The 27,810-nt window shown below is 42.4% G+C and overlaps 1 protein-coding gene across 1 annotated transcript in view; it reads right to left on the bottom strand.

Annotated features, from left to right (window-relative positions):
* LOC103809717 (semaphorin-3D) overlaps window positions 1-25,136 on the bottom strand; it is a gene marked incomplete at its 3' end in the record, with an annotated part of 59,661 nt that extends 34,525 nt beyond the window's left edge. The window contains exons 1-2 of the mRNA XM_009082573.1: window positions 25,022-25,136; window positions 9,705-9,865 (exon numbers count right to left, since the gene is read on the bottom strand). Of these exons, the coding sequence (XP_009080821.1) occupies window positions 9,705-9,865; window positions 25,022-25,136 (276 nt within the window). The remainder of the gene's footprint in view (window positions 1-9,704; window positions 9,866-25,021) is intronic.
* Window positions 25,137-27,810: the final 2,674 nt, after the last annotated feature.

The raw sequence follows: 27,810 nt of genomic DNA, 5'->3' as shown, positions 1-27,810 counted from the left end.
AATTTAGGTTAGATCTTAGGCAGAAGTTTTCCCTGTTCTGGTGGTGAGACACTGTCCCAGGGTGCCCAGGGAGGCTGTGGCTGCCCCAACCCTGGCAGTGTTCACAGCCAGGTTGGATGAGCCTTGAGCAACCTGCTCTGGTGGGAGGTGTCCCTGCCCAGGGCAGGGCTTGGGGCTGCATCATCTCTGAGCTCCATTCCAACCCCTAAAATTCTATGTTTCTGTGACTACCAAACAACAATGGTAACAACAATGATACGTAAAATTATAACCCCTAAAATTCTATGTTTCTATGACTACCAAACAACAATGATAACAACAATGTTAGGTAAAATTATTATCATTTCATGTCACAAACAGTACAAATTATACATATATATAAAACATATTTTATAGTTACATCTGTATCTGAAATGTCAGAAGAACTCTTAGAATAGGTAAGTGGAGGTACTGAATTTAAGGCAAGAATGCAACTTGTTAACTGTATACTTCAATAGGATTATTTTCTTCTCTTCAGTTTATTTGCTTTGCAAAATACCCATATCAAAATTCCAAAGGTTTAGCTACTGTCATGGTTCCCTGATTTTATCTTCTAGAGCCAAATTATAGAATAAAACAAAACACCTTTCCATTAGTTTTAATTAATTCTTGAAATAGTTTCATCAATTTAGCAACAGGAAAGAAACTGAATTCTCCTAACAAATGCAAGTTAATAAGTTCTCTGCTAGCAGAGTGACAGAAAATCTCCCAGGAGTATGAAATTGAGCAGTACCTAAGTGTAGGACAGATAAGGTATCACTTTCAAGGGTAGGTGGAAATTGATTTCTAATTAAAACAAAACATTAAAAACCACAAAGCCCTTTCCAGATCAGGAGCAGAGAATTTCTAAAAGAAACTTTTTTCTGCCCGCAAACATGTATTTCTACTATAGGAATGAAAAGGAAAAAGTGAATTATAAAGGAAAAAAAAACCCAAAAAGAATAGATTTTTACATCCATCATTTGATATATGGATGCTATAAATATATATATCATAGAATCATAGAATTTTAGGGGTTGGAATGGACCTTACAGATCATCTAGTCCCAAATGTCTTATTAAGGCTCTTTGAAGCATGTAGACCATAATTCAGAAGCTTAGGCTCATAGGTATGGAGAGATTTCCTCTATGACAGTCCCAACTGCAGCTTCCAAAGAACAAAGCCAGATGGAGTTGTAAAACCACTGTCACAGTGGCACATGCCATAGACTCCCCTAAGAAACTCCTGTCCATGAGAAGCCAATCCCCTGTGGAGGGGGGAAAAGAAAAAGGATTCATGATTTAGCTGAATGTGCCCATAAAATGGAGACAGTAAAGGAGGCAACACGATCCAAAGACACTAAAGGAAACCAGGAGACACTCTAACCCCAGTCTTGCTATTGCCTTACTATATGTGACAGTCAGGTCTCAATGTTCCCACCAGCAAAATGACAATAATGTGATTTGCACTCTTTCTTGACCTCTTTTATTTATTTCTTTTCTGAAGAACTCTGCAATCCATAGCTAAGAAAATGAAAAGCAAATAAAAGCAGTAAGATCAAGGAGCACTGAGGAAACAGAGGACAGTGATCCAATGTCACCCTGCAGCATAAGAGAATATCATGGACATCATGCCTGAATGGTGTAAGAGTGGCTGTTCATGGATTGCATCCTGAGAACTAGGACATTGGGCACTGCTGTATCCTGACCCTAGGACACTTCACTGCAAACACTATAAATTTATTGAGTTTCCCAACAAACGCTGGAAAGAATTTAATGCCTTTTTCATAGAATCATAGAATCCACCAGGTTGGAAAAGACCTCCAAGATCATCGAGTCCAACCCTACCGTGGTCACTAGCCCATGGCACTAAGTGCCACATCCAGTCTCAGCTTGAAAACCTCCAGGGATGGGGAATCCACCACCTCCCTGGGCAGCACATCCCAATGCCTGAGCACTCTCTCTGCAAAAAATCTCTTCCTAAGATCCAACCTAACCCTCCCCTGGCAGAGCTTGAGTCTGTGCCCTCTTGTCCTGCTGCTGTTGCCTGGGAGAAGAGACCAACCCCCACCTGACTCCAACCTCCTGTCAGGGAGTTGCAGAGGGTGAGAAGGTCTCCCCTGAGCCTTCTCTTCTCCAGGCTGAACACCCCCAGCTCCCTCAGCCTCTCCAATTTTAGCACACCATGAGTGTATTCCAGTTGCTCTCTAAATACCTCACATCTGCTGCATTCATGTGTGCAGGATGGGAAATGCACAGCTTGGGGAACTGGACAGATTGTTCTCACATACAGACCCTAAGGGGAAGGTTACCCCAAGCTGTGCTTCTAACTGGCTCCCACTGTATTTGTTGTACTCTGGAATTCAATATTTTAAAGTCATCTGCAGACAAAGTGGATGCATCCAAGTTCCTCATCTGAATTTCTCCCTGTAATTGAAAACTGACCAGTCTGTCTCTAGATTTTTTTCACTTAGCTTTCTCTTCAGCAGTTTCATCCAGGTTTAGCTAACTCTCAAAAGTACTAAGAGATCCCTAAAAGCCAGGAATGTATTCTTAAATGTCATTAATATCTGCCACAAACCTTCACCTGTGGCACTATTTCCCATCTCTGCAATACACATCCAGGAAAATATTTGACCAGAATTTTCAACTCCAATTATTTCATAGGAACAGAAAATGGGAACTCTGAAAGATATAATATGATATGACACAGGAAAGGGGGAAGAGAGGAGATGAGGATCATTTTGGAGAGATTTATAACATGGCAGGAATTGCAGTGTCAGTGCATGGCATTCTTTATTTTCATGGTGCTGTCAAACTGAGTCAAATGCCCTGGAAAGTCAGAGGGAAATCAAAGCTGTGTATTGGGATGACACATTCATAAACTCACAGTAGCTTAAATTTGGCAGGTGGTTGTTAGAGTGAAACCTCTTATTAGAACCAAATGGCCTTTTAATATTGCATCTGTCTGAGACAAGGCAACATCTCCACATGCTCCACTTCTCTGAAACTCTGATCTCCCACACAACCTCAGGAGCAGCCAATGCTTTCAGCCCTTAAGGGTTTTCACAATGTAAATGTTCATGTGTATGTTATGAGCACATGTGAAAGTTTAAAGAAAATGGACCAGATGCTGATTTCATTTACTCTGGATTAAATCTTGAAAGGCTTCAGTGCTTCTACACTTCATTTTCCACAGTGTAACCACAACCAACCTCAGACTACTGTTTGTTTCTCTGAAAAGGAAACCAAACACCAGGATTTTTAGGGCAAATGGCATTGCTCCTGATGTGTTTATCACTTCAGACCAAAGACAAATCCTACCTTTGAAAGTCAAAGCCCAAGATGAACACATGTTTTCAGAGAGCAGGATATTGGCCATTCTTTATACCTAAACATAGGGGTGAAATACAAAAATGGCAGGGGATGTTTATGGAAACATGATTTATGGCAACAATGCAAAAGGAAATCACAGAGACACTCTCTTCCACCTAGGGCTGCTCTCCTCCTGGTTGCACACTGCTTCCTTCACATCTTGGCCCATCTGCTGGTTTGTGTCTGTAAACACTGTTGAAAAGCTTTCACCTTGTCTACACAGGTGTCTAAGTTTAAGACTGACAAACAATTTTATGGACTCCAAAAGGTTTTCAGAAGTTCAAAACAAGAATAAATAGCTCAGTGGTAAGAGCCCTTCAAGGTCTAGCAAGAACAAAATTATCACCTCTGTCTCTGTAAGTCCTTAACCTGAAGCACCATTTAGATTTTGCTTACACTCCTCTTTCAGTGCCTGCTGCTAAGCAGCCTTGGACACCAAACTCCATGGATATCCAGTAAAATCAGTCCTTTTTTATTGGAAATGATAGAAGTTTTCTATTTCTCTTAATTTTGGGAGGAAGGGCAATAGAATCATAGAATCAACTGGGTTGGGAAAGACCTCAAAGATCATCGAGTCCAACCTTACCATGGTTACAAGGGTTGGACTGCAAAATAGGTGGAAATGAGTAACCTATGAACTGCAAGAGACAGAGAAGTTCCCTGTGTTTCAAAAGCAGGGCCACCAGTATTCCTTCACTGATGGCAACTTGTTCCCCATGTGCAGAGTCAAGCCATGCCCCTGTAAAATCTCAGCTTTGCCTCAATTAGGTTCTCAGAACATTTTCTACTCACAGAGCCTGAGAACAAACCAACAGGATCACAGATGGACTCGTGACAATCCTCCTCCAGCTCCACTGGGCTTATTCTAGCCTTTTCCAGCCTTCATGCCCCAAGTTTCAGAACTTTAGATATCACCAGTGGTTTCCATGTGACTCTTTGGCCTTCAGTGATGTTCCCTGGCAAGGTTTTAATTCTGATAGGGCAAGAAAACTTCACTCTCGCTCTGCAGCTTTTGCTGACAGGCAGAAAGCAAAATTCCCTTGAGTTACAGAATAAGCTGTCCATATTTGTTTAGGAAGGCCCAATCTTGGTATTCTTGTGTTTCAAGGCTGCAATAAACATCTCAGACTCTGTATGTGTTCCTGAGGCTCAGGCTTGATGGCAAGAACCAAAACCTCCCTTCAATACTTGCTACATTCCTAATTGAGACCACACTTACAGAGACTGAATGAAAGTTTCTCAGAGCAATGAATGCAAAACTCTGCTCCTATATCTCCAGGGTGCTATTTTACATAAATATGCACATGCATTTGCATATATGTTCCCCCTCCTGCAGGGAAGGGTGGGTCACACTGCACATATTGCACAATGATAACTGTGCTGACATATAAGCTCACTTGGACTGCTGACAAGCACTGGAGGTAGAGAATAAATTATTTGCTGCTATTTCATAAGCATTTACCCAGCTGAGCAACATATATCTGTGCATGTGTGTTTTTCCCCTGTAAAACAGAGATAAAAATCAATTCAAGAGAACATTCAAGGATGGCACAAGACAGCAGTACCTGACAACACCAAACAAATAGCAGCTACAAACTGAGGATGCTCCAAGTGATGCTAATTTGTGACCCTGAGCCAACACACACTGGGGCAGATGAAAACAACTTGTTCCAAAGCTGCTATTGGGGATCTGACATGTTTATCTATTTGGCCCACATGGGGCTGTGTCTTCCAGCACTGACAGCTCCTGCAGGTTGGCAGCTTTTCAAAAGCTTGTCAGGCCTTGATAGCATTGCTATTCCTGCAGAGCTGGGCGGGTCTGGCTGTGGATTACAGAGTGATAATAGCACTGCCATGTAACCCTGGGTGCACTGGGACCCAGCACGGCACCCACAGAAAGGGCCTTGGCAGCTCTTTCATGTTTACCCAGCTGACAACATTTTGTATTTAGCATTTATTTACTTTAAGGAATACAATAACAAAGGCTTCAAAGAAACTCGCAAGAAAGTTCTAGGGACCAAAGTGATCTGCCCAGCAGGAGTTTACAGCTCCTATAGAATTTCTCCTGCAGCTTTCCAGCCTCTTATGATATTAAATGCTTGTTTGCATTGCACTGAACTTCTACTGGTTATGGCATAGTTGGATGCAGATTTATTGTCCCCATTTGCAATGCCCTGAGAAACATAGATTGCTGCTCTTTTCTCCTTTCTTTTGCTTAGAGATGACCCAGCCCCAAGCCCTGCCCTGGGCAGGGACACCTCCCACCAGAGCAGGTTGCTCAAGGATTTATCCAACCTGGCTGTGAACACTGCCAAGGTTGGGGCTTCTAATACCCCTCTGAGCAACCTGGGCCAGTGTCTCACCACCCTCACAGTAAAAAAACCTCTCCCTAATATCTAACCTAAATTTCCCTCCTTCAATTTGTGCCCATTGCCCCTTGTCCTGTCGCTGCAGCTTCTGTACAAAAAAACTTCACAAAAATTATATCCCTGCTACAGGAAGATGATTATACATTGCTAAACTTTAGCTATTTATACTTACTCTAGCTTTCTGCATTTGTCTGTCACTCTGCAGGATTTTTCTTATTATACTATGGTACTTCATGTTGTTTTGTAATGAGGTTTGCAAGCACTGGAAACTGGATGGAATTTTTTCCAAGCTGACAGCTATGGAAGTTTTCAGTCCATTACACAATAAATTAAATAAAAACTACAATCATTTAAGAAACTGAGACTGCAGAACTATTGATTTATTACATCAGGAAAAATACACCAGGAAATAAAGCCATAACTTAATATGTGTAAGTCAAATTACCTAATTTAGGTAAATAAATAGGTCATAAAAAGGAAGTTATTAAATTATATCTATGTATACATTAGAGAAGGGAGCAGGATGCTTTGGATGCTTCTTTGAATACTATTCCAGAAATGTCTTTATGTAGAGCAGTAGACTCTACAATATAATCTTGCCAAGTAATTTTATCCACATATGAGAGCAAATTGTTGGGGATCCTGACTTGGCTTTCAGAGGTATCAGTAGCTCCTAATAAAACAAATATCTGAAATTGAGAGTTTTATTAGGGGAAGCTGAACCTCCCCAGCACAGAGCATTCTACAGCTCATGCTCAGCTTTGTTTTAAGGAAAGAAAACCCCAAACTATGCACAATCTTCCATTCTAGCCTCAAAGCTATTCCACCTCTCTTGCCCCCTCAACTTGATTTTAACCCTCCTTCCTCGAAGTCATAATAAACACATCAGAACCTTAACATTCTAATCAATTACTTCTCATTTTAGTGGCTGTGTGTAAGCAGATTATTCCTTTCCAGACAGCTCCTTCTCCAGAGGACTACAAAGGACACACTTCAGCCCCTTGTAGTCCCAACATGTGTGGTTTCCTCACACTGGGAAAGCCTGGAAATGAGCCCCTGGCCTGGAGCCAACCCAAACCATGGTCAGTCTAAACACAGAGCCTGCAAATGCTGCTTTCTGACACTTTGCTGCTACTGGAGAGTATCCTTTAGCATCAACCTCAGCAGGGACTGAGATTTACACTCAACTCCTCACGCAACTGCCTTGGGCTCATCCCTTGAGATCCCATGAGATTCCACCAGCCAAAGCACAGAGGAGGCAAAGAGAAACACTTGTGTGATATTGCCTTGTGTTACCTGGGCATTTATGCAAGCACAGAAGCTTATCAAGCTGCTGAATGCCCATGGAGTTTATAGAATTTTAGAGGTTGGAATGGAGCTCAGAGCTCACCCAGCCCCAAGCCCTGCCCTGGGCAGGGACACCTCCCACCAGAGCAGGTTGCTCAAGGCTCATCCAACCTGGCTGTGAACACTGCCAGGGTTGGGGCAGCCACAGCCTCCCTGGGCACCCTGGGACAGGGTCTCACCACCAGAACAGGCAAAACTTCTGCCTAAGATCTAACCTAAATTTCCCTCCTTCAATCTGTGCCGATTGCCCCTTGTCCTGTCCTTGCAGCTCCTAACACAGATCCCTCTGCAGCTTCCCTGGAGCCCCTTCAGCTCCTGAAGCCTTTCTTCCTTCCACACAACCTTCTCTTCACATTGGAAATCAGCACACCAGGATGCTTTGCAGGGCTTTTCAGTCAGTTTTACCTGTTTAAATGTATTTTTCCTCCATGTTTTGACGGAAAAATTTAATATAATCTGAATGGTGAAACTAAGAAGTAGAAGCAGTTGGACCTGCACACAATGATTCCTTCAGTCCAGATATGCAAGTGGTTAGGAATTTTCTTGCCTTTCCTTTCAGGTTACCACAGATATGCAGTCACACACCTTCTATTCAGCTCACCAAATGCAAATTTTCCTTCCACTACAGAGTGAGTCTTTGCTCTACAACATCTATACCAAATGGCACTGACTGATTGCACCTTAATTCTCCTGGCTCCATCTGTCTTCTGCTCTTCTTGGAAAGCACAATGTCCCTAATTATCAGTGGTGGTTTGGCTAAAGGGAAAATGTCACCAGCTTGGCCAGGGGGTGGCTCACACAGGGTGCTGCCACCTCCAGCAAGGTCTGGGCTAAGAAAACCCCACTGAACATAATGGGAGGTGACAGCACTCAGCATCTCTCAGGAGGCAAACAGCATCCCACAGAAACAGCAATCTGCTTTTCACACAAACCAAACTTGCTTTCTAAGCCTCCCCCAGAAATCAATTTGTCGCCTGTAAATCTGCAAATAAAATCAATAGTGCAGTTATGAATGCAATATCCTGAGGGGTGGTGGGTTTTGAGTCACTACTGAGGTGACAGAAGCAAGGTAAGTGCTTGATAAAGCATCCCAGAGGAGACATGTCCTGAAATACTCAGAATCTGAGTTGTAAAGAAACTGCCATGTGCAGCACTGCAGAAGTCAAGATAAGAAATAAGATATTCAGCCTGGTACTATATCTCTTCTATACAACCACAGCAAGTGTTGAGCTCAAACATGTGGGGCAGAACAGTCTCTTGTTCCACCTGTTCAGCCCCTGCCTGCAGTCACATTAATGCAGGGTCAGTTACCTCTTCAGAGCTGACAGCAGAACAGAGTAATTTAAAACCCCCTTCTGGTGCTTCAAGAAAATATCAAACACAGCTGAGAATTTAAATTTGCTTCATATCTGCAAGAAGCAGGAAACCAGTTTTCATGTGTGTTCCTGTGCAAGCATCTGGTTTTTCCACACAGCAGTCAATTGTGCTTACAAAAGCTCCAGTTGACTGAGCCTGCTAGAAATACTGAAGGCTAAATTGCCATCTCATTATCTGGAGTTAACACATTGTCACAGGGCACAGGCAAGGGAGTACAGGAGATCCCAGTGGAAGGTTTTCCTATCACCAGTAATTCTAGACATTAACACAAATGCGAATATTAAAATTGCCACTTACAGTTGACTCTAATTTAAACCATCCAAATTGCCTCTGCTCTGTTGAAGAGTACAGCAAAGCAAGCCCAGTGATGTCAGGAAGCAATCAAAGAGCTGTCTGCAGTTATTTTCTATCAAATGATTTTGAGTTCAGCTGGCAAATATAGGCATTATTATGGGGGAAAGATGGTCTGAGAAGTAAAGAACTTGAGGCAGAAGTTACTCATGAAGTTCCTCAAGAAACAGTGTCAGAGCTCATCCTATTTCACATACCCTTGGCAAAACCCAGGACTCTGCAACCACCCATGCAAGTGGCACAAAGTTGGGAAACATCACACATACAAAGGAAGACTGAGCAAAATGAGCAAATGAAAGTAACCATGACCAGAGAATTTAAGAAGTAAACACTCTGAGCTGCATTTTCACTGGTTCCTGACGTGTTGATACTATTTCCATGTACTGCAAGACTCTTACAGGTAGCATCAGTCACACAGGAGATCATAGAATCATGGAATTTTAGGGGTTGGAATGGAGCTCAGAGATGATCCAGCCCCAAGCCCTGCCCTGGGCAGGGACACCTCCCACCAGAGCAGGTTGCTCAAGGCTCATCCAACCTGGCTGTGAACACTGCCAGGGTTGGGGCAGCCACAGCCTCCCTGGGCACCCTGGGACAGTGTCTCACCACCAGAACAGGGAAAACTTCTGCCTAATATCTAGCCTAAATTTCCCTCCTTCAATTCAAATCAATTTGAACCCTAGAGCAGGAGAAATTCCACTCATGACAGATAATCAGTGCAACTCTGGGAGGTGAGATTATCAAGTCCTGGTACTCTGCATTGCACAATGGATCTGCAGTTACCCAGTGAAGAAATAAGTTTAAAAAACAGAAAGAGAAATAAACAAAGTTCAATGGATGACATAAACTCCATGGAAAAGACACTGACCTTTTTTACATTCTTGTTTAAATCCACCAAGTTGAGCAGGAAGATGTGGTCTTTAGCCCCGATGAGCAGCCTGCCCCTCTCCTCATCTAGCAGCAGGGTTCGAAAATCAAGCCCCTCTGTTGAGCCCAGGAATGGGATGCAGCTGTTTGAAAGCAGCAAGTCTGTGGGAAAATGAAGAAAATCTTTGTAATCCAAATGTTTACATATGACTCATCAGTGTCTTTTATAAATGAATGCAACCAGCATGGAGAATGGCAGGGAGATAACTGCAGTCTTGGAGCAAGTCTGCCTAGAGTCATAACACAGGTCCTGTCAACCTTGGGTTTCTTTGTTTTGTTTTATTTCTTCCAAATTGGGTAATATTTACTGTTCCAAAGCATTTTTCTGTGTATGGTTTTCATAATAAATTCTCTATGCCATGAAGGAATCAGAAATTTGACATAAATTAGAACCCAAGAGAAGACAGATCTTTGTGAATTAGAACCCAAGAGAAGACAGATCTTTGCAAAATATATATATACACCTTTCCTTCATTCAAAGAAAACTAATGTATGTGATCATTCTCATGGATACACATGATCAAGGATCAATATCTTACCATGTTTGGTGCTCCAGATAGAAAGCAGCAAAGGAGGGTAATGCCAGCCCAGAACAGTTAGGAGCAGGAAACAGTGGTTAGATGTGGGAGGTATTAGAGTCTCATAGAATGGTTGAGTTGGAAGGGATGTTGGAAGACCATCCAGTTCAACCCCTTCACTATGAGGAGAAACATCTCTCCCTAGATTGGCTTGCTCAAAGCCCAATCCAACCTAACCTTGAACACTTTCAGTGTTGGGGCATCCACAACTTCTCTGAGCAACCTGTGGCACTGTCTCATCACCCTCATCACAGAAAATGTTTTCCTTATGTCCAATTTCAATCTACTCTCAGCTTAAAACAATTGGCCCTTGTACTATCACTGCAGGCTCTGGTAAAAGGGGTTTTTTTGTTTTTTTTTTTAATAAGCTCCCTTTATATACTGGAAGATCACAATGAGGTCTCCTCAGAGCCTTCCCTTCTTCAGGCTGAACAACCCCAACTCTCTCAGCCTGTCCTCACAGGGAAGGTGTTACAGCCCTGTGATCACTTTCATGGCTCTCCTCTAGACTCATCCCAACAGGTCCATTTCTACCTAAATGCAGTACTCACCAGCACAGATTAGAGAGGCAGAATACTCTCAACTCACTGGCCACAATCTTGGAGCACAGCCCAGGATACAGTCGGTTTTTTTGGGCTGTGAGCACACATTGCTGGCTTATATCCACTTTTCCACCCACCAGTATCCCTAAATCATTCTCTGCAGGGCTGAACTCAATCTATTCATCACCCAGTCTGTGTTGGTACTGAGGATTGTCCTGACCCACATGCAGGACCTTGCATTTAGCCTTGTTGAACTTCACATGGTTTACATGAGCCTTCTCCTGCAGCCAATCAAGGGATCTTCAAAGGTCAATTAGTCCAATTAAATGAGGATGGTGTAGTAAGGAGAAGGAAGATCCAGCAGCAACACCTCTAAAAACCCTATACTCTGTGTCTGGATCTGACACTGGAGGATGTGGGTTAGGGTTTGGAGGTTCCAGCAGTGACAGGTTCATGGTTGGACTGGATGATCTTAGAGGTCTTCCCAACCTTGAGGATTCTATGATTCTATGGAAGTAAAACCTGTATGTTCTACGTAAACCACAAATTTGACACTGAAATTTTACTGTGAATTAAAAGTGCCTTCAAATCTCTTTCAAAAAGTACTTAAGGAAAACATGTTACTCTGTGAAGCTCACGAAAGAATCTCTACTTCTGTGTAAAAAAGTTAAAAGGCTGTAAAGTAAAAAATCTGTAACCTTTTGGTTAATGAATACTCTGTGGATGTAATTCAGGATGAGGACACAACATATAGAAAAGAGCACAAGGAGATTTAAGTTTTGTTGGGTAGTCATTAATTTGGGGCACAAAAAATTAACATGTGAATCTGTTCTTCCACAAGCAAACTCTCTAAGCTAAACCATTCAGAAACCTTCAGACAGAAAGGCAAAGCCTGTATTTAACTGAACGTAAAATTAAGGATATTTCCACCTTCCTGGCACGGGATGGACAATGTAGCCTTCCTGCTAGAGAAGCAAGACTCAAAACACAAATTATTCACACTTTACAATAAAAATTAGGGCCAGTGTTTTGCAGAAAAAAGAGCCTTGAAAGAAATAAAGGGAAAAAGCAAAGAAAACCCAATCATTTTTCTCCAAGGTCTCTCACAAACCATGTGAGAGGCAAAGCAAAGATGAAGTCCTGTTGCTGGCTAATAAACAGCACTGTGGGAGGAAAAATAGTTTATCATTATTAATCTGACTACCTGGTATATAATTATGACAATTATTTTTTGGCTCAGTCACTTCTACTTAAGCTTGTGTGGTTTTCTCTGGCTCACTGCAGAATCTTGTTACAGTACAGGCTGAAAACAAATTGTCTTTTATTGCAGCTCCTATTCCCCTAGGTGAGATTTATTTGGCAGTACTCTGGGAAAAAAAATATCTGACTTCACATTGAAAAATGAAATGCAATGTTCAGCATTACACTGCTCTACACCAGCACTGTCCTGTCTCACACATCCTTTGAAAAGACAACGATGTCAGGGTTTATTTTCTAAATAAGTAACACTTTAAAAGATCTGTTCATTAATTGACAGCAAGATCACTTATAGGAACAACTTATGGTGAGCATGGTACTATAAAAATCCTGAGTCCAACCCAAGCTATTTTACATTGGAATGTGCTGCCCAGGGAGGTGGTGGATTCCCCATCCCTGGAGGTTTTCAAGCTGAGACTGGATGTGGCACTTAGTGCCATGGGCTAGTGACCACAGTGGGGTTGGAATTGATGATCTTAGAGGTCTTTTCCAACCTGATTGATTCTATGATTCTACTCCTTACACTAGAGCTGGCTGATGAATAGCCTGGCTGAAGAACGACCAAAGCAGTGTAATAAATAAATACAAGTTTTAAAAGGGAAGAAAAACCCTCAAGACACAGAACTTCTGAAGCTTAGCTCACTCTACTAGTGTGATTTCACCCAGGAGACATAAAGATGTTCTTCTTCTGATGCTTGTTGTAACTCTCTTAGGGGACAGTCACTTCGAGTGAAACTCTATTCATTTTTTGTGTGTGATGCAGATGTGTCTTCACTAAACATCAAACTCTGTACAATCCTCCTCCTCCTGTGTTCTTTCTGGCTGGAAATTCTTGGTACTGGATATGATGGAGCAGTCTGTTGGGAAGGGGTTCTGTGCTGCTGATCACAGCATAGCAGGAGGTTTTGAACTCCCTTGGGCTACTCAAATTCTTCTTGGATGAGTGTTAACATGCTGTTTATCAGCTGAGCATTGCTGGAGCACATAATTTCTGAGTAATAGCCTTTCTCCTCTCCACCCATGAAGAGCTGGCTCCTCTACTAGGTTATCTGATCCATTGTATATAATAATAAATGCCTTCTAAATTCTGAAGTCTAGATTAAATCCCTATTTAAGACTTCTGTGTCCCAATTAGTACATATGATAGAGGGAAGCAGAGGGATCCAGGCTCACAATATCTACTGATTCATCATTCACAGGCATTAGCATGAACAAACAGGAAAGACTGATGAATTTCACAGCCTACTGTGTTTCAGCAATCCCTATCACCCTGTGACTTTAAAATCTCTTCTGATGACAAGCTTCCAGTCATCTCACAGTGTTCTCCTGTGGGATACCAGTAAGGAAGATGCAGAATATGAAGCAAAATTCCTTTGCATCTCCAGCCATAGCAATTTGATCTGAGGAAGGAAAAGTGATATGTTTGTGCAAATGCTCTAGGGCACTTTCACTGCTAAGAGTCATGCAAACCATGTGGCTTAGCAAGGGTGACAACTGCCAAAATATGTACCCTCAATCCTCCACATACCTCAGAGATGATGACTGAGACTGCTCTCCACTTCCCATTTTATTCCTCTTTGGAAGGAATGATCTCCTCAGTCACCATCCCAAATGGACACTTCTCATCTATTGCTTAACACTTCTAGTATTTCTCAGTGAAAAAAAAACACCTAGGGCAGCTACAACAGTGAGGGGAAAAGCTGCTTCATGACTGGAACACCCAAGTGGGAATGAGTCCTGCCTGGTGCCTTGTATAGTCATTTGTTTCACTGCATCATAAGGAAAACATCTGTAAAATATTCCAGCACTGCACACTGCTTTCTTGCTGATGTAAATGACAACACAAGCTGCAAAGTGAGGAAGAATCAGGTTTGGTCAGTTATTTACTAACTCTTGAAAACAGCTTGGCACTCAGACTCTGAGCATGGCCACTGATCAGACTAAAACTGAAACATGGCTTAATAAAACTTGTCAAGTAAACATTAACAGAGAGTTGATTAAATTACAGCCAAATTAATCATTGTTCTCACTCCATGAAACAAAGCAATTCAATCTTATGCATTGAAATTGCCCTTTATGGAGAGATATATTTACTATCACCAAGGATATTACACCAGAAAAATTTACTGTGAAAAGCACATTTCCCATTGATTTTCAAGCTTAGAGCAAGTTGTTGATTTCCATCACTGGATCTCTGGAGCTTGGCTAACACAGAATCAGCATTCTCACAAGGTACAGAAACGAATTTGGCTGCAGGGATGGTCTTTCATGACTACATGTTCAGTACTCAGCTTATAGTCTGTATTTGCTGTTTTACTGAAAATTAAATACTCTTTTCCAGTCTGGTAATTTAATGAATATTCATCAAACTCCATTTCTGGGTTAATATTTCACTGCTGAGTGGTAAAAGCTGGAAGAGTGACTGTGTTTTATTCATTTAGCTCAGTCTCTCAGTGGACTTGGCTCACAACAGTCTGATCATTGCTTGCTTAAATCATCTCCAGCAGCAGAAACACAGCAGAAAGGCTTTGAAAGAAAAAATATCATTTGGTTCTGATAATAAGTATTGATATTTACAAAGCATATTTAAAACCACATATCATAGAATCATATAATCATAGGGGGATGATCCAGCCCCAACCCCTGCCCTGGGCAGGGACACCTCCCACCAGAGCAGGTTGCTCAAGGCTCATCCAACCTGGCTGTGAACACTGCCAGGGTTGGGGCAGCCACAGCCTCCTGGGCTCCCTGGGACAGTGTCTCACCACAAGAACAGGGAAAACTTCTGCCTAACATCTCACCTAAATTACCCCTCTTCCAATCTGTGCCCATTGTCCCTTGTCCTGTCCCTGCAGCTCCTAACACAGATCTCTCTGCAGCTTCCCTGGAGCCCCTTCAGCTCCTGCACAAATAACTTGTAAAGTGTTATTATGGCAGAGATGATTAAAAGCTGCTTTGTGACTTGATGGTATAGATGAAAAAAATGCAAAGCTCCAACTGACAAACTTCACAGAGCCAAAGCAAATAATTTCCTTTAGGGAGCACAACTGAGAATGCATCTGAGTGAAACATTTGTTTTTCTGAAGAAGACATAAGGCTGTGGGTTTGCACAGGTTCCTTTTTCCTAGGTAGTTTATCTGTCTTGAACATCTGCCAAAGTAAGTGAACTCACTGTTGTTCCCAAGGCAAAATTAAATCACCTTTGTTTCTTCTTTTTAAAGTGATCCTGTGGATATTTAAAGACTATGCACTACAAATGTAATACAATAGAAATGATTGGCAAGCATGTGAGCTTTGTGATGTGCAGATAACCGTTGGCATCTGATCACACACAACTGTCTATTAAGAATGTTTGGCACATCAATAAATACCCCCCAAGCACCTCTTCAAATGAAAGGCAGAACTTGCAAATAGTGGAGTCACCACCTCTATTTCCTCATTTTCAATTGTCAGGACTGAACTTTTACTTGTTTTCCTGTCACATCTCACAAGTCCTTATGTATATAATAACTAAATAACCAGAGTTATTTGACTGAAATCTGCTTCCTTCTACTCCAGGCTCTGGTGGGAGGTGTCCCTGCCCAGGGCAGGGCTTGGGGCTGCATCATTTCTAAGCTCCATTCCAACCCCTAAAATTCTATGATTCTATGATTTCAAATTCCCTTCAGAGTTCTGCAATGATGAGAGGATATTCCTCTCTAAAATAATGCAGCTCTTCCTCATAGCTATCAGAGTAGACTTTTAGGCCATTAGTGAAGTCAGAGGCCACTTTTCTTCTCAGCCATATAGATGAGGAACTGTTGACTTCCCTAGAGACCACACTCTAGCCCTGCATTTTCAAATTATTTTCCAGTGACCTGAGCATCAAGTAGATGAGATCAAATTTAGCCTTATTCAGAGGCAGGTGGTTTATAGACTCACCTATTCCTAAAGCTATTCTGAAAACCCATATTAGTAAACCCATATTAATAAACCCACAGTGGTAAACAGCCTATGAATTTCCTGACCCTGGGAAAAGGCAACTTTAAATGAATTCTACTCATCCCAATCTCTCTAGTTAGAGTTTCAACTTTTAGATGCCTTGGAGCAACTAAAGAAAAAAGTAATTTCATTCATGCCCTGGTTAACCATTTCTCAGCCTCTTGTCCCTCCCAATCAGCCAATCAAACACATAAAGAGAAAGGGATATATGATAGGATTTAGGTGGAAATAATGGCAAAATCCTCTTTGACTGGAGTGTATAAAAGAGCTGAGTTAAACTCACTGATTGGGGATCAGTTTTACTGCTCCAACGGGCCTAAAATCTCATCAACCTTCCAGCTACCTTTAGGTTCATCACCAGATGACTTGGAATCATGAAACATATGAAGGACAGAGCCACAGGGAATGAAGTGTGGAGATTTGTCTGCTCTCTGAGGAACAGGCACCACAAACAAAACATACTGACAATAGCTTGTGCCTAGAAACTGTCTAGCATCAAAACCACCCCAGGGATCTGGGCCTTGCATTAACCTGCAGGAATGAACCCACTCCACTTTGCAGCAGTGGATTCATTCTTTCCTGCTTGGATAGAGATACATACTGCACTTTGCAAGTATGTCCAGGAGTTAAAAATGTACCACAGTGATCATATTTAGCACTTTAAGGCACATAGCTCTTCCTTTGTCAAAGTATGGCTCATGAAATTATATGCAATGCTGTCCCACCTTTTGAAACCAATTGCCATCATTATACTGCACAATTATTCCTTCATTTCAGACTTTGCTTCCCTCAGAATGATGGACAAACTGTTTAAGGATTTGGAAGCATCTGCAATTTTCACCCTGAGCCAGACAGAGGATTTTTCTCCCTCTTACAGCCCATAGATCTGTGGCCTGATGAAACTGATTTTGCTCCTACTCTCTGGTAGCAGCTGTACAGAACATCACAGAGTTTTAAACCCTTACTCAGTTTTTGCTGTGTTGACAAAGTAGGAAGTAAGATAAATGGACTTTGTTTGGAGCAGAAGAGAATTTTGTTGAGGATTTTTGTGTTCAGGAGTTAAACCTGCAGGGAAGAAAATCCAAGGTACAGTTGGCTGCAGAAACCAGGACTTGACTCAACAGCTGTCCTGACACCACTGATAGGTGCTGACAGATCTCTTTGTGAGTATGATTCATTTCATTCAAACCTGTTTTCTCAGACCACACATCTGATACCAGGACTTGCTCCATCGAGCCTACAGCTGTTATATGTGAAAGATGGTCTTAAATTGGTCAGACAGCTTAACAATACTCCCACTTGGACTTTTTTCTCACTGTGTTCAAATGTGTTTGGAATCTTCTTAATGAGTATAATGTTCATGATGAAGTAGACAAGACTTTATGGCTTTCATGCTGAAAAATGAGAAACCTTGAACTGCAGTGGCATGAACAAGTCTTGTGTAAGACAGTGTCACATGGCATGGGCCTGTACAATATATTCATGTAATGAACTTGCTCAGAGCACTGGAGCATCTCCCTGTGAGCACAGGCTGAGGGAGTTGGGGCTGTTGAGCCTGGAGAAGAGAAGGTTGTGTGGAGAGCTCAGAGCACCTTGCAGGAGCTGAAGGGGCTCCAGGGAAGCTGCAGAGGGATCTGTGTTAGGAGCTGCAGGGACAGCACAAGGGGCAATGGGCACAAATTGAAGGAGGGAAATTTAGGTTAGATGTCAGGCAGAAGTTTTGCCTGTTCTGGTGGTGAGACCCTGTCCCAGGGTGCCCAGGGAGGCTGTGGCTGCCCCAACCCTGGCAGTGTTCACAGCCAGGTTGGATGAGCCTTGAGCAACCTGCTCTGGTGGGAGGGGTCCCTGCCCAGGGCAGGGCTTGGGGCTGCATCATCTCTAAGCTCCATTCCAACTCCTAAAAATTCTATTATTCGATGATCTGGGAGCAGATGAGGTGGAACAGGATTAGGTGTGTGTCTGGGGAGAAGGGATAAGGGAGGGAGCTGTCCTCCTTCCACAAGCAGCACGATGTTCTGTTGGCTCAGCTGCCATGAAACCACTGTCTGAGAGTGTCTCTAACATCTCTTAAGTGCTGCTGCTGATCCTTCAACCCCCTTCCTTATGTCCCCCTGAGAGCAAGGAAATTTCCTCATAACACTCTTTGAAAAGCTCTTTTGGATTCTTGACTGAACCAAGACAGGTTCAGATGGACAATCAGCAAAGGAGGTCTGGGAAACAATAACCAGCTCACCACCATGACCTGCTACCCAGGGAGCACTTGGCAGGACTGAAGAGGCTGTGGTGGGAGCAGTGCCTGCACAGGAAAGAAGGCAAAGGGCAGGGACAGAGCAGATTTACCTGCCAGTGGAACAGATATTTCCGCTGTTGGCAGCAAACCTGCTTTGGGAGGTTCCTGCTCTCTCTCCCCATACATTTCTGCTTGCTCCTCTCCCCACAGGGTGGTTCCCTCTTTGGCATGGGCCAGATAAGCTTTCTTTCCCATGCTCTGAATGAGGAAGGGAAAGTTTTGTAATGACTACGGGAGAGTTAATTGATATTTTAACTGCTTCTACCATCAGGACTTCTGGTTGAGCTCACAAGGCAAAATTAATAACCTTGCTCTGAAGTGCTACAGAAGAGAACTACAGAGATGTGATTGCACTGTTTAGCTCACATGGTCCTCATTTCAGGTAGCTGTATAGGATGGATATTCTCTAAGAAAATCTAGTTTAAATCTAAAGAATGATCGTTTTCAGGAAATCTGAAAGATTTTTCCCCTTCCATTGTTTCCAGTTTTCCACATATACATTATTGAAAAGCAAGCAAGTGCAGCAAGGTAACACAACTGGCTAAAGTGCAGAAGCAGCACTTGGCCTTGTTAAGCCTCATCCCATTGGAATCAGCTCATCTCTCCAGCCTGTCCAGGTCCCTCTGCAGAGCCCTCCTGCCTTCCAGCAGATATCATACAGAATAATGTGCTACATGTTTATTGAGGTATATTTTCCAGAGGAATCCAGGGCGCACGGATGATGCAGAAGAAGTTGTAAAGTCACCCTAAAGACACCAGATAAGTCAGACACAAAACTTCAATGTGTTCAGTAACCTCTTAGCTGTCGAAGTCTATGGTTCAACACAGCACAATTCAATGTGTTCAGTAACCTCTTAGCTGTCAAAGTCTATGGTTCAACACAGCACACTCCTTTGGAACAGCCTGGATCTGAAGCACAAAGGAGAACACCTATTTTCTCAAATTAGTGGAATAGAAAGGTACCTCTGTCACTGCCACCCTCATTGAAGTGTCTCTGTTAAGCAGTTAGCCAATCCCTCTGACCTCAGGGACAGTGCAGTGCCATGATAAAGGAAATTTTGCCTCTGTCTCTTTCTGCTATCTCTTTGTGCATTTATCTCCAAAGGATTCTGAGGACAGAACAATCCTCCCCTACATCCCTCAGCTTGTCTTTGAGGAGCTTGTCTATAAATGGAACAGCAGAAATGGGGAGGGAGGAAAGGGAAATAGGATGTGACTCGAGGACCTGTGCTGAGACCACAGACAGGCACTTCTAGACACACACTGATGTCAGAGGATCACAGCCTCAAATTAGTGCACAGAAAGAGAACAAGGCTGGGATTGGGGGAGCTGCTCTGAATTGGATTTGCTTAGCAGATGTCATTAGTAAAAGTGCACAGTAAACAATAATTCTGAAAGAATCCTGTCAAAGCTAACACCACTGATCATGTCTCTTCCCCACATTCTTCTCCTAGGGAAGCAGTTCTCAGTGTTGTCCCATCCTTCTTTTTACAAGGGACCAATCATTCTTCCCAAAGCCTTACTCTTTTGTTTATTTTCCTCTCATCTTCTGAGATTTAATCAAGTGAACATTCAGCAGAATAGTTTGGTATTTTGTGAACACAATTCTTTTTTTTTATCCAATTGAGGCCCTTTTGTGATCATGAAAACCCAAAAACTGTTGGGAGCTACAGGCTGTTTACACTGTTAAGAGGTTGATACGGGTCAGTTCTCTAAGGTTATTCTTAGTTCAACTGCTATGTAAACTGTTGATGTCACTGACTGGAGGCTGCTCTCCAGGACATTATATATATGATAATTATATGACAGAAAATACAACATATAGTTGGATTTGACCTTCAAGTTCACTAGTTTAAAAAAGGGAGAAAAAAAAATGTCTGTAAGAAACTGACTGGTTTTCCCATTGCTAAAATGAAATAAATGCCTTCAAGTTTATACTTAGTCTGCAGCATATACAAGAGTCTTTGCTCCCAAGGACAGCAGTGCCCATCCATCTTCCAGCTAGGGTACATTTTAGTCTCAGTGATCACTGCCTCCAGAAAGCAGTTTGAGACAAAACAGCCAAAGTCTTTTGCATATCTAGACAATCAGCCAAAACTAGGATCTTCACTCTCACATAAACATTTTATGTTTCCCTGCAAAGCAATCTGAAAGAGATCTTTTTTTTTTTTTCTTTTTTTTTCTGAGAAATCACCGAAAAAATAATTAAACAGCAAACCAGGGATTTGAGAAAAACATCAAATCCTCACTCAGCACATTTTTCTTCATCTTTGTGAGCTGGTATTGCCATGAGAACAGGTTTTTTACTGCTTTTTCTTCCTCTTCCTTTAGAGCAAGCACAGCTGCAAAATGCAAGCTCATTTCTAGGGTTTTTTTTTAATACATCACCAGTTTACCACATTCCAACCATTCATAGCTGTGCAACACCCCATCGTGGATCTGGGATTACCACAGTGTCACAGACAGTTTAAGTGAGGCTCATGGAGCTATACAATTCTAACTATGTTTTATATGTGTAATTAAGCAAAGCATGACATGGAAATAAGCCAGCTGGACTGAAACAGAACAAACTAACTGCTCTGATGCAACAGTTAAGCATCTCACCAGTTCTAAAACGAAACAGGTTTCAAGCAAAAACTATACAGAAAACAGGACATGGTAAAGCAGAATGTTCAAAGGATCATTTTTTTAGGCCATTAAGGAAATGTACTAATCCAGTCAAATTTTCAAAAGAATTCCTGGCACCAAAAATGTTCTCTTCTGTTTGCTTTTCCATCATGTTGTAAGAATAGATCACTCTTAGGGGGAAGAAAACCCTGTGTGCGAAACAGTGCATGAAACTAAACAATCCTAATTTCCATGTGGAGCTGATGATTTAGCATTGTCATCCTTCAGCAGAGAAGAAAGAATTGCCTGGCCTTGGTTTACTTATTTAAGATGAAAAAAAAAAGCAAGAAAGAGTTTGAATTTGATCGTGCTTCGATTTACTTCAGTGGCAAAACTCTTGCCCTGACTTTCGTGGGAGTGAGATTCAATTCATTCAGTGTGGAGAAGAACAAATTGGCTGAGAAAAACATTCTTATTTATTAGATTTAAATTGCTACCATAGTTGTTTTGAACAGTGTTAAGTAAACTCTGGTTTTAAAGCCGAAGGTGTATGATCTTAAGGCCTCCTCCAACTTTGATGATTCTATGAAAGCAAAACCTAGAAACACACATAAAACATATGTATAAAAGTACTTGTCAATATATTGGCAAACACTACTGCTCAAAAGACAGAGAGAAATTAGCCTGTCTACACTGTATGAACCAAACCCATCTGTGTGCATGAATTACAACACAGACCCTTCCATTCTGCAGTGACAGAGTTGATGCAGTCCTGAAAATGACATGAATAAATGTCTCTGGTATATGAAAACCTCGTGCATTTGACAGAGAGGTTGGAGTGAGGATGTTAAATGAGGTAACAGACAATGAGAACAGGCTGCTCAGGGAAGCTGAATGTCACTGTGTGCTTGAGGAGTCCTGGAGCTTGGATGAAGGTCACAGGGTATCTCCAACTACATGACAAAGAGCAGTAAATATATACACTGCTCTGAGACTGAATGTAGTGTTACACAAAGGCTATTACAATATGGAATATTACTCAAAAATCAGGTCCTAGCTTTGTAAATATGGCAACCTTCTATTAGAAGAGAGTTGTTTGCCTTCTCATAATATTAAAACTGTAACATAACGATAAAAACTCATCATAATCTTGTAAAAGAGGTATATATTAATTAAGGTCTGTCTCACCACCCTCACAGGGAAAACTTCTGCCTAAGATCTAACCTAAATTTCTCTCCTTCAATTTGTGCCCATTGCCCCTTGTCCTGTCCCTGCAGCTCCTAACACAGATCCCTCTGCAGCTTCCCTGGAGCCCCTTCAGCTCCTGCAAGGTGCTCTGAGCTCTCCACACAACCTTTTCTTCTCCAGGCTCAACAGCCTGAAATTCTTCCTCCTCTCAAGTCTTAATTCCCCAGAACAGAGATGCCAGGACTTGTCTGACATGACTGTAACAATTTTATGAGAACTGGCAAGACAGTTCATTTCTCCTACATTTTATTCTCAGAAACCTTGGAATTATTTTGGCTGAAATACCTGGGGGGGAGGAAGGTAGGCTTAATTCTGACAACTGTATTAAAATAGTCAGCACATCAGACATGCTGTTGTCAACAACACAAGTATGATTTAATTATGATAAGCCCTTCTGGCACTATATACAGTGCTCAAGTGTGAAGAAGCAGCAGCAACTTTATTCTTGTTCCATGTGGAAAAAGGAAAATACACATCTCCCAAAAAAAAAAGTAAGAAAAGACATAATAAATTCTGATAATTCTCTTTCTTTTGGCTTTTCAGTTCCATCACAGCTCTCTAAATTAAGATTTATGTGCCATTTTGCATCTCTTGTTGATTTTTCCCCCCCCAAGGGGATATAGGTGGATAAGTTTGGATAGGAAACTGGATCCCTCAAGCCAGACTGAAAGGTTTATAAAGTTGCTAATAAAACTTTGGGTCAGGGCCTAAATATCAATCATCTTCTCATTGTCTTTTTAAACGAGCTCAGGCATTTTCCCAACCACTCCCTGCAGGTCTCTGCCACAATTTCCAACTAACATTTCAGCCCTATTATTTTCCTTCCCTTTGTTGACCTCAATAATTTTCTCTCTCCCCCTCCTTACCTGCCAAACACATCCATCAGGATTTTGCCAAAGGGTATCTCCTTTTGAAGTGGAGTGGAATTCCCTCATCACTGAGAGTCAAATCCACTATAAATGCCGTGGCCATATGGGATATGCTGCTTTGGGGAGTTATCTCAGCAGGCCTAGCTGGGAGAAGGCTGAGTGTGTGTTAGGAGGGTTTTATTGCTAACTTTCATAACTCATGTCAGGTCTTCCAGTTTCTGTATTCATTGGCTTCAGTGAGCGCAACCGTTTCCTGACTGTATAAAAACGTTGTCAAGATCCCTTGATCCTTCTTCCTCTGCCTCTCTCACACAAACACATCCAAGCACATCTATACACAGTGGAATGACATGCACAGTGGCATAAAAATCTAGCAAGAAGAAGCTTGTAAATAAATAATATGTCATTGTGCTTACTCAAAAAATTCCTCTGTGTGCTAAGCTCGTGATAAACATATCATAAGCACTGATGAAGGTTTTACAGCCTGTCCCATCACACCATCCAGGGTGGAATTCTGCACTGCATAGGAAGACATAACTTAGAAAAAGCAGAAATAGTTCCCATTAGGGAAAGGTGCTGACAGAGCTGAAAAATAACTTAACTGGAGAGCACTAGTTTTAGCTACAGAAGATGATATCAGTGACCTATCTCTGCATGTTGCACATTCGAAGCAACTAGAAATTTACCTTCCACAAAAACTTGTCCTTTAATACATAAATAGCTGTGTTTAAACCCCTCAGCCTGTAACATTCTCAACAAGTACTACAAGCAAGATAAAGAAATTCCACAGGAGAACAATTTTGTGATCCAAAGAAGTAAGGAAACAGCCACATATCAAGAGTTTCACATATCAACCGAGTGATACAAAACCAATTATTGCCAAACTGAAGTGTCAGTGCTCTTTGAAACAAATGGGGCAACTCTCTCAACTTTCACTGACACTCCAGAAATGTGTGAATGTCCTCCATGTCACATGTCCTGAACATGGGAGATGGGAGACATGGGAATGTCTCCAATGGGTGTCAGGGTGTTTCAAGTGTCTTTCTCCCCCTGCACTGGGCACTGGGGAGGTCCCAGCTCAGTGCTGTGCTCAGCTTTGGGCACTCACTGCCCAAAGGCCATTGAGGCTCTGAGCGAGTCCAGCCAAGGGCAACGAGGGCAGCAAAGGGCAGAGCACATGGGCAAGGGCTGAGGGAGTTGGGTTGCTCAGCCTGGAGAAGAGGCTCAGGGGTGACCTCCTGGCTCTCTGCAACTCCTGCCAGGGCTGGAGAGAGGTGTGGGATGTGTGTCCTGCCAGGGCTGAGGGAGAGGAGAGAGGGAATGGCCTTGAGCTGAGCCAGGGCAGAGGCAGATTGGGTGTGAGGAGAAATGTTTTCCCTGTTGTGGTGTTCAGCACTGGGATATTGCCCAGGGAGGTGGTGCAGTCACCATCCCTGGAGGTGTTTCAGAGGTGTCTGATGTGGCACTGGAGGATCTGGGTTAGGGTTTGGGGGTTCCAGCAGTGACAGGTTAATGGTTGGACTGGCTGATCTTAGAGGTCTCCTCCAACCTTGATGATTCTATGATTCTCAGTAGAAATAGAAGCTTATCTTGAGGCTATTACTTCCCTCCAATTTATGTATGGTTTATTAACACACTCTTGGAGCCAACACAAACACTAGTTTAAACAGATAGCTATATTTCAGAAACGTGCCCCTCCACATACAAACCCAGGGAATTTAATACTGTCCCTTGGCAGAATTCAAGCCTCTTTAGGGCTTCTATTATGTATTTCTGGGAACTAAAGGGACAGTGTTTTGCTTTCTTGGTTAGTAATACAAATGAACTGCTGGCAACATCACATCAACACAAAAGTGAAGAATCAGAAAAACTGCATAAAGTATTACCTTTATAGGAAAGCTTCAGCCTTGGAATATTTTGTTTTGACGTTCCAGTGACTGGAAGGAACAGCATCACTAAAGACAACAGGCTGCAGGCATGTGGCACTTGCAAAGCTGTCATTCTGCTCTCTTCTTCTCTAACTTCTCTTGCACTATGGTGAAATATCTCCCCACTTTTCAAACAATCCAAATTTTGGCTGGAAGAAAAAAAAAAGGAAACATCTGTAGATCTGCATTATTGCATGAATAATAATTCTCTAAGCAAGCCAGACCCAAATGTAAAGAGTAGCTCATTTAATAGCTTTGTCATGAAGGCATGAGTTTTGTTATGAAGTGCTGGAGCAGGTCCAGAGTAGAGCAACGAGGCTGGTGAAGGGACTGGAGCACAAGTGGCATGAGGAGAGGCTGAGGGAGCTGGGGGTGTTCAGCCTGGAGAAGAGGAGGCTCAGGGGAGACCTTCTCACCCTCTGCAACTCCCTGACAGGAGGTTGGAGTCAGGTGGGGGTTGGTCTCTTCTCCCAGGCAACCAGCAGTAGGACAAGAGGGCACAGACTCAAGCTCGGCCAGGGGAGGGTTAGGTTGGATCTTAGGAAGAGATTTTTTGCAGAGAGAGTGCTCAGGCATTGGAATGTGCTGCCCAGGGAGGTGGTGGATTCCCCATCCCTGGAGGTTTTCAAGCTGAGACTGGATGTGGCACTTAGTGCCATGGGCTAGTGACCACGGTAGGGGTGGACTTGATGACCTTGGAGGGCTTTTCCAACCCAGTCAATTCTATGATTCTATGATTCTATTTTTCCCTCTAGTATAAATTAAAATGTTGTCTGTTTCTTTCATACTAAATTTACACTTTTTGCCATTGGAAAAATATGCAAGCTTTTCAAACAGCAGTGTCCAGCATAGCTAAAGTTTAAGCATAAATAAAATGAATGCAGTATCTATAAAAAGAACATCTGCTATTCAAAAGTGACCATGCAACTCATTAGTTCATACTGCTTCATTGGACATCTTAATGTTTTATAACTCTCTCTTTATCTCACTACCACCACTATTGTGTGTTTATGCTATGACTAGAATGAACTGTAGTATCTCAGATGCCATGGGAGTACAATCTGAGCTAACTGTGAGTACATACCCATCATAAACTTCCATAAACAAACTAAGAAAATTGGATAGATCAAGCAGCTATGTTTAGTTTGAAGAGAGAAAAATTCAGTGTGGATGATAGATTCAAATGTGCCTTCAGTACGATATTTCCAGCAGAATAACATCCTCAACTCATCCCCCAAAATGTCCTATAAACTTTAATGAGTAGTTCACACTGAGGTCAATAGGCTGAGGGACTTTGTTGGCACAGTGTGCAACTAAGCCAGCTCTGCAACACTTTTCACTTAATAACAGTCATTCATATTCCATAAATCTTCAAGTGCTTTACAAATGAAAGTAATTATCACTGTCCTTATTTTCCCTATGCAAAAATGGAAGCACAAAGCTGCACTGCACCTAATTCCTCAGGGTCCCACAGCCACCAGAGGAGGTGAACTGCGAACAGCAGCAGAAGTTCTGGTGTCCTGTTTGTACCCAGTTACCAGGGATCTCTTTTGTACAATGACTCCACTTCTGCTCATGAAATGATCTGAAATAGCATCCCGAGCTCTGAAGGGAGAACATGATGGTCAATAAATCACTAAGATCAGAGCATGAAAATATTTGTGAGACCAGATCCTTCCCCCTGCAAGTGCATGATGGCAGAGGTCAAGGGAGATGGCTGGTAAAATGACAAATGTCAGTGCTTGAGTAATGCTGTAAGCCAAGGAGTAAGGAAATGTTATGGTTAGTGGAGAGATTAATGGCTCATGACATGCCATGAAAATTCTTTTCTGAAAGGTACTGGAACTGCCTGATTAAAAGAGTAATCCTAGTGCCCATATCAGCCAGCACTTGCATGGACATCAAGGGAGAGGTTCCTTGTAAGCCTGTGAGAGAGGCAGCACAGCTCATGGTCCCTGAGCCTCTCCACTGCTCTGGCACTTCAGCTCACTGTGGAACTGGTGTCAGAACACCTCTGTGAGCTGCAGACGTATCCAGAATCAATTTAGCACCTCATGATGCAGGCAATTCATCCTTGCTGGCAGGAAAGGATGGAAAGAGAACCCCTTCAGGTCCCCCTGCCAAAGGAAATCTCTCTCAGATGAAACTTGGGCTGTCTGAGCCTCCAGACCCTCTGTCAACAGCAGAAGACAAGGTAGTCTGCAGGAAGGGCACAGTGGGGAAAGAGAGAGAGGGAACTGATTTGGAAAGCAAAAGGTTTGCAGAACATTGAGTTTCTTTCTTCTCAGTCCCTTCCTCAACACTCACATTCGGTGTCTGAGTGCTCTACTCTTGGCCAAGTGCCACTACCTGTTCATGAGATGACACAGAAAGAAAGCAAAACAAACATGAAATGTCTCTGTTTCATCCTTCCTCTCCCTTCCCTTTACTGCTGTGTTGAATCCTTGTTTCTTCTGTGCCAATACACCTATTGGAGGGTGGACCACAGAAGATTGCTGTTGATTTGACTATCCTAGGGTTATAGTACCTTAAACAAATTTATCAGGAGGAGAAGAAGGGGAGAAGAAGGCAAAAAGAAGGGGATGGAGGAGGGGGAAAACTGTATAAAGACAAGAGACACCAGTGCTGTTCGTCTTCAGCAAGATGATAGTGACAAACTTCAATTGCTTCAAAAAGAAGCAATTTAGAGGGAGCCAGTCTCGCTGCAAATATGTTGAGAAGTCTTGGCCTGAGGGCCTGGGCCTCAG

This window comes from Acanthisitta chloris, unplaced genomic scaffold (assembly GCF_000695815.1).
Source record: "Acanthisitta chloris isolate BGI_N310 unplaced genomic scaffold, ASM69581v1 scaffold9519, whole genome shotgun sequence".
In the NCBI taxonomy this organism is placed as follows: domain Eukaryota; kingdom Metazoa; phylum Chordata; class Aves; order Passeriformes; family Acanthisittidae; genus Acanthisitta; species Acanthisitta chloris.
The sequence above is the reverse complement of the archived record's forward strand: the minus strand, read 5'-3'. Positions and strand labels throughout refer to the sequence as shown.